Source organism: Monodon monoceros, unplaced genomic scaffold (assembly GCF_005190385.1).
Source record: "Monodon monoceros isolate NGI ecotype Baffin Bay Population unplaced genomic scaffold, NGI_Narwhal_1 Super_Scaffold_13, whole genome shotgun sequence".
NCBI lineage: Eukaryota > Metazoa > Chordata > Mammalia > Artiodactyla > Monodontidae > Monodon > Monodon monoceros.
Genome location: NW_021703769.1, coordinates 12,038,355 through 12,046,036, shown reverse-complemented (window position 1 = coordinate 12,046,036; position 7,682 = coordinate 12,038,355). Strand labels below are relative to the sequence as shown.

The window sequence follows — 7,682 nt, the reverse complement described above, 5'->3', positions numbered from 1 at the left end:
GAGCCTGCAAGCCACAACTGCTGAAGCCCGCACGTCTAGAGCCCGTGCTCCACAACGAGAAGCCACCACAATGAGAGGCCGCATGCAACAACAAAGAGTAGCCCCCGCTCGCCGCAACTAGAGAAAGCCCGCGTGCGGCAATGAAGACCCAACGCAGCCAAAAATAAACTAATTAAAAAAAGAAAATGCCAAATGGAAGAAGTATTTTTGGGAGGCTGAAGAGACCAGTCTAACTGTATATCTTATCCTTCTGTCTCTTCCCTCCATAGCACAGTCTACGTCGTCTGCTAGCTTGGCACTGCCGTATATACTTGGTATGCATCTCTATGCTTGTAGAGGAGCTGGGTGTGGAATAAGGATATTCGTGCTAGAAGTTCTGTGAATGTCCTAAAACAAAAAGCTGTCATTTATTGAGCACCAGCCGTGCACCAGACATTTCTGTGTACTGAGCACTGTTTCATTCAGTTCACTACAGCCCTATGAGGCAGGTACTGTTATGCCCATTTTGCAGAGAAAGAAACAGAGGCTTAGAAAGATGGAGTAACTTTCCAAGATTGCACAGTTGGGAATTCAAGTTTTTGAAATCGTGGTATATCTCAACCTATACCCTGACCCTTTAGTATGGTGTGGAAGTGCTACTGGAGAGACGGAAGCTCAAAGGGGACAGAAAGGGTACCACATAGGGGCTTACCTGGTGGTCCAGTGGCTAAGACTCTGCGCTTCCACTGCACGGGGCACAGGTTTGATCCCCAGTAGGGGGACTAAGATCCCGTATGCCATGCGGCACGGCCAAAAAACCCCAGAAAGGGTACCAGATAAATTAGCTCTTTGTTGCAAAAAAACAGGTTGTACCCTGTAGAATGGTGGTTCTCATCCTTTTCTGAATCACAGGTCCCTTTGACAATTAGATTGAAAGCCAGAGGACACTCCTTGGAAAAATTGTGATTGTAAGTTTATGTCATAATTTCAAGCAGTACACAGACCTTTTTCTTTCAGCTCAAAAATTATTATCCAGTAGCATATACCCTCAAGATTAGAGTATGTTTAACGCTATTCATTTAGGCTGTACCTAAAAGTTGCCAACAGAGGGTTCCAGTTCAGTAAATAATGGCACACACACAAGATGGAGACCAGGGATTGAACCCGTGCCCCATGGAGTGGAAGCACGGAGTCTTAACCACCGGACCGCCAGGGCAGTCCCAGACTCACCGTTTTGGTTTTTTTTTGCGGTACGCGGGCCTCTCACTGTTTTGGCCTCTCCCGTTGCGGAGCACAGGCTCCGGTCGCGCAGGCTCCGGTCGCGCAGGCTCAGCGGCCATGGCTCACGGGCCCAGCCACTCCGCGGCATGTGGAATCTTCCCGGACCAGGGCACGAACCCGCGTCCCCTGCATCAGCAGGCGGACTCTCAACCACTGCGCCACCAGGGAAGCCCAGACTCACCGTTTTTACGTGCTTACAGAAAGATCCCCAAGCTAGATCGTTAGGCCAAGTGCAGAACTACGTACTTTTTTAAGGGTTAGATATTGCATATGCACAGATTGATCGATTTTCTCTGGGAGGACTCATAAAGCTGTTAATAGGAGCGCCTCTGGGGAAGGAAACTTCAAGTATACCTTTGGAGTTTTCTTTTCACCAAGAGTAAAAATGACTTACCAGCCAAAGACACAGACACATACCACAGACACAGAAGTATGACCTCCTCGTAGGCACTGCCTCCATTCCCATCCTCACTGTCTCAAGCTGCTTGAGCTGCTTTTAACAGTTGAGGACAAACACAGACCACTGATTTTCTCAATCATTGTTTTTATTAATTGGCTTTATAGGCTAAAGTGCATAGTAAAGACAAAAAAGGAAATGTATACATAGCAAAGGGACGTTTTCTCGCCAACATTAGAAAGACCTGAGATGCCTAAGTGTCAGTTCTAGGGAACACTGGACTGAGGGAATATGTATGCAGGCAGCAGGCCTGGGGGCTGGCTTCTGGTATGGACCTGGGACCTACAGAAGCTGCTGGCATGCTAACCCTGCCCAGGCAAAAGCTGCAATAGAGGGTGTTGGGACAAAAGGGTCACACTTTGGATAGGCGCTGCTGGTACTATAAACGAGAGTTTAGTCCTTTCAAGGCCCTGGGGAACCAGCACAGCTACTGAGCCTCTCCTATTGCAGGGAAAAAAACCTCAACCATCCCAAAGTGCAAGTCCCAGGAAGGGTACAGGGATCACTCCTTAGTTGGCCTGGGCCTGCTGCATAAGCCCCCAGCTGTGGTCTATCACACTTTCCCCTACTCTCAGTGAATATGTAACGTCAGGATTAGTCAGTGAAGTCTTTGTCTTATCACGTGCCTCCGTCGCCTAGAATGAGGGTGCCCAAGGAGGCGGCTAGGAGGGATTCTTGTGCTCCTTGAAAGGATAAGCAGCTCATAAACAGCTCCTCTGGGCCTCTTTATTAGACTGGAAATGAGTGTGCAAGTTAGGTCCTGGCAATTTAGAATGAGTCTGCTTCACTGAGCTCCTATCTGCCTCTGGAGCACTGCGGAAAAAGCATGTGACATGAGTCAGGATCCAGAGACACTACTAGGTAGCCTAGGTGGAAGCCCCAAACGTGCTTCAGGCAGTCTGTCCACTAACTTGCAGAAGAGAGAAGAGACCTGTTAACTTCGCTCTCAGTTCTGGAAGTAAAGTGCTTACTCTACAGCAGGGGTAAATCTAGAAACAAATGTGGGCAAGCCCTAAAAGTGGATCCTTAAATAGGTGCTAAGACTAAAAGGACAGTAATAAAAAACAAACTTCGGTTCTTTCATGGGGGAGCTGGCCCCAGCCATATGGTGGCCGGGGCAAAAGGCAGCGGTATGTCATCTTCCTACATCATCCTCTGGATCTCCTCAAAGTTCATCAGGTTGTTGGCCGTGTCAGACCAGGCAGGGTGCTGGGCCCCATCCATCTCGGAAGCAAGCTGATTGCTTCTTTCCAGAGTATGGTTCACGCCCCCAATCACCTCCTTACAGTCAGGACACGTGCCCCTCTGCATGGCTCCCCCACAATCACTAATCACATAGATGTGGCCATTGGGGCACTTGAACCAGTGGCCACGAGGGTAACCTATGGCTTTGACGATCTGCGCTCGTTCTTCCTCTGAGATGCCCAGGCCAGAGCAGGGAAGGGTGGCTTTCAGAGCCTCCATCTTTCTCTGCACAAGCTGTTCATCCTCCCGGGTGAACTTACACGTCCCCTCGAGGATCTTCCGGACTCTGGAGACCTCTTCTGCTACGCTGCCTCTCACCTTCCCCTCTGCTATCTTGCAGCGGGTCAGCAGGTTCACCAGGTATGTGAGCCTCTGGATTTCACTTTGGAGGTCATCCAATTCCTGGCTGGTGAAGCTCAAACGCTTCTTGGCCAGCCACTCATGGACCTGGTCTAACCGAGTCCTCACCTGCTTCTGTTCTAAGACATGCACTTTTTTCAGGGAATCATATAGGCCAGCCAGGTGGTCATAGAAGCTGATATAATTCTCAACAAGGCCCAGGTCCTTCACTGACAGATTTTTCTGGGCCAGCTTCTCTTTCAACATCAGGAAGTCTTCAGGGAGCAGCTGGCAGAGGAGATTCTTCCTCTCCAGTAGGGCCTTAAGTTGTTCCTGGCTGACTGCAATTTCCCCTGCTGAGCCCAAAATCTTTTCCTTGACAACTTCAATCTCTTCCAGCCGCTGTTTGATGCTGGTTCCATACCTCAGATTTTTGCGGATGGGCACCTGGCAGATAGGGCAGACCTTCAACTTGATGGCAACTTCGTCATCCTTCTGCTCGTTCATGTAGCGGTCCAGGGCTTGCACCTCAAAGATGTGGCTGCAGTCTTCCAGCTGTACAAAGCGGGCATCTGGCTCATCCTCAAAGCCAAAGAAGATTTGGGTGACTTCTTCCTGGTGGCAGACACGGCACTTCTTGGGGCATGGTTCCCCACACAAACCAATGCAGGGGTGGCCGCAAGCCAGCAGCTTAGTACAAGGCACATAGCAGGGGGGTCTGTCACAGGGCTCAGAGCAGAGTTTGGTGCACTGGTAGTGCTGGCAGCGCCAGTCACAGGGTTCCACACAGGGACTGCACAGTTCCCCACACTTTTTCTTGCACTGGCTGTGGACGCAGCGGTTCTGACAGGTCCGCTGGCAGGGCGGGCACTCACCAATGCACGGCTCCTGGCACCTGTGTGAACAGATGAGCAGGCGATTGCAGGGCTGTTGACAGCGCTCGTGGAAGCGCCCTTTGAAGCAGCTGTGGCAGGAGCCGGGACATGGATGCCCACAGTCCAAGATGGTGCCACACTTGGTGGTGCATTTGACTGGCAGGTCATACCTGAGGTCCTCCACATGGCCACACTTCACCTTTTGGCTGTGCCCACACTTGAGTTTCACGGTGACCTTTTCTGAACACAACCGCACACAGTCTTCACCACATGGGTGGCTGCACCTGTGCCCACATTTCAGGACCTTGGGGCAAGGCTCTTGGCAGCAGAAATCTGACTCAGGCATGGAACAAGGGACCATTTGTTCATGGCCGCACCGGAGAATGACTTTGGGCACCTTCACCTGACAAGGCTCACATTCCTGGAAGCAAACAAGGGGGCACCGGTGCCCGTCTTGGCAGATTACCTTCTGGCATGGCTTCATGCACTGGAACTCCTTGTGCAAGGAGTCATAGGGGTGGCAGGCACGGGTGCAGACGTGCCCACAGCCCAGCCGGAACTCACAGGGTAGGCTGCAGCCTCCTTCGGGCACTTTTTGGAAGTCAGAAGCCTTGGATACTAAAGTGTGGGTAACAGGGTGGTTCTGGCAGCACAGCCGGAGGGCAGAGCCTATTTGATTGTTCTCTCGAAGGGTATGGATGATCTTGCTCCACAAGGGCACCTTGGCCAGCATCTGCATGTTTCCAATGCAATACATTCCCTTCTTGGCACGGGACAAGGCCACGCAGATGCGGTTGGATATCTGGAGAAAACCCACCTTGCCTTCCTGGTTGCTGCGCACTAGTGAGAGGAGGACGATGTCATTCTCCTCCCCTTGGTATTTGTCCACCACATGGACCTTGACACCAGCAAATGTCTTGGCAGGCATGAGTTTGCGCAGGCAGAAGAGCTGCCCAGTATAGGTGGTGAGGATGGTGATCTGGGAGGGCAGGTATTCCTGACACAGGAAGTACTTGCACAGCTCCACCACAAAGCGAGCCTCGTGCTGGTTCTGGTGGCTTTTGCCTTCTTGGATTTCCTGTTCAGGAAAGTTGTGTTCTACAAAGAAAAGATTGGAAGAGACCCCCTGGAAAGAAAAAGAAGAGAAGGTACATTCATGGTAGTTTTTTCTATCTTCATGTGCGTTGGCCACTGACCCTGTTCCAGGGAAGGACCTTAGAAGGCTTCTACATACTCTGTACCATAATCTTTAATTTAGGAGCATTCCACTGTGCTGAATGCTTTATATACCTTATCTCCTTCAATACAATAATATTACAAGGCAGCAACCATTATTCTCATGTACAAAAGAGGACCCTGATCCTCAGAATTGATATATAATTTGCTAAAGGTTACACAGCTACGAAATGGCAGAGCTGGGATTCAAAAACCCAGGTCTGTATTCTCAACTTATATTCTATTCCTCTTCTTAATAACTAGCTTTTTACTGTTTTGATTTTTGTCTTTGGCCACATCACATGGCTTGGGGGATCTTAGTTCCCAACCAGGGATCAAATCCAGGCCCCGGCAGTGAAAGCACCAAGTCCTAACCACTGGACCACCAGAGAATTCCCAATAGGCAGCTTTTTAAAAAGCTGGCTGTTTTCCCTTCTGAAAGCCCTTTTTTGTCCTGAGGAAAATATAACCTCCTAGGTTGCTGACAGCATCAGATAAAGATCAGGTAGGGCAGATTCACCTTAATCTTCTCGTATTTGAGAACAGAGGGATGGTTTTCCAGATCCTGGTAAACGTGGGGTGTCAAAAGCCGGGCAATTTCAGGGCACATGCGGTGCTGAAACAAGACATGTATGTCATTAAAAACATGGGCGGTGCTGAAACAAGACATGTATGTCATTAAAAACATGGGCAGAGAGTAAAATGGACAGTTTTCTAAAGACTAAGTTGCTAGTGGAAAATCTGGGGCGGTAACATTTGAAAAGAATAATAGGGAAAAAAGAGCAGAATGTAAACAGCTCCTTCATCTGACACAAACTCAACACAGGCTGAACTTGTGGTATTTTAAAACAAAAAAACAAAATAAATCTGACAGAGTCATTTCATTACTAAACTAGCAGTGTTTTAATGAAATAAAAATGCCAAGCTTTCTTGTTGGCATTTGGCAGGCTCCCAGGAGCCTTCTCTTGGACATTTGGTAGTAACAAAGGTCTAGCTTCTCACCTGGTAGTTCAGACGGACAAAGGGAATGTTTACTTTCACCAGCCGTTCAAAGAGGGACACCTCAAGGTTGAAATTCTTGGCCAGATCATACACATTGGCACTGGGGCGCAGCTGAGAAGAGAAACACGTCTGAGGATTCTCCACTGAAAATGTATTTTAACCATCCATCCATCTACCCACCTATTAAATGTTTTTCAAGTGGCTTCTGTGTTCCAGGCACTGCTTTAGTTGTTAACAGGCTAAGGACAAAGAGTGACAAAGGCCATGAAGCCAAGAAATAAGGGTGATGGGACAGAATGCCCAGGGGTGGAGGTTCTTTACATAGGCCTCTCTGAACAGTGACATCTGAGTTGACACCAGCATGGAGGAAGTCACCAGTCATTCAAAGAGCAAGCCATAACAGAGAGCAGAAAGAAGAGGGTGGGAACACAGTGAGCAAATGAGATAGATGGTGGTATGAGGTGAGGTCAGAGAAGCAGGCTGAACCCTGAGAATACTGGCCTTTGTAGGCCACTTTAAGAAGCTTGACTTATTTATTTATTTATTTATTTATTTTTGGCTGCGTTGGGTCTTCGTCGCTGTGCACGGACTTTCTCTAGTTACGGCGAGCGGGGCTACTCTTCATTGCGGTGCGCGGGCTTCTCATTGTGGTTGCTTCTCTTGTTGCGGAGCATGGGCTCTAGGCAGGTGGGCTTCAGTAGTTGCAGGACGCAGGCTCAGTAGCTGTGGCTCACGGGCTCTAGAGCACAGGCTCAGTAGTACTGCCGCATGGGCTTAGTTGCTCCACGGCATGTGAGATCTTCCCGGACCTAGGGCTCGAACCTGTGTCCCCTGCATTGGCAGGCGGATTCTTAACCACTGCGCCACCAGGGAAGCCCCAGAAGCTTGATTTTTATTTTAAGTGCAATGGGAAACCACTGGAAGGTTTTAAGCTGGGGAGTAACATGACCTGATTTACTGTTTTGAAAAGATTCACTTTGGCTCCTTTATGAAGAATGGATTAGAGGGTGGCAAAAATGGAAGCAGTGGAATGGGGAACATGCTGTTCTAACAGTCCACTTAAAAGGCCACGGTAGGGCTTCCCTGGTGGCACAGTGGTTGAGAGTCCACCTGCCGATGCAGGGGACACGGGTTCGTGCCCCGGTCTGGGAAGATCCCACACGCCACGGAGCGGCTGGGCCTGTGAGCCATGGCCGCTGAGCCTGCGCATCTGGAGCCTGTGCTCCGCAGCGGGAGAGGCCACAACAGTGAGAGGCCCGCGCAGCGCAAAAAAAAAAAAAAAAAAAAAA

General features: G+C 49.6%; 1 protein-coding gene across 2 annotated transcripts in view; it reads right to left on the bottom strand.

Annotated features, from left to right (window-relative positions):
- Nucleotides 1-1,784: 1,784 nt before the first annotated feature.
- Nucleotides 1,785-7,682, bottom strand: part of ZNFX1 (zinc finger NFX1-type containing 1) — a 27,811-nt gene continuing 21,913 nt past the window's right edge. For both annotated transcript variants that reach the window (XM_029220579.1, XM_029220580.1), the window contains 3 exons: nt 6,394-6,504; nt 5,912-6,007; nt 1,785-5,302 (listed from right to left, as the gene is read on the bottom strand). In XM_029220579.1, coding sequence (XP_029076412.1) covers nt 2,861-5,302; nt 5,912-6,007; nt 6,394-6,504 — 2,649 coding nt within the window. In that variant the 3' untranslated portion in view covers nt 1,785-2,860. The remainder of the gene's footprint in view (nt 5,303-5,911; nt 6,008-6,393; nt 6,505-7,682) is intronic.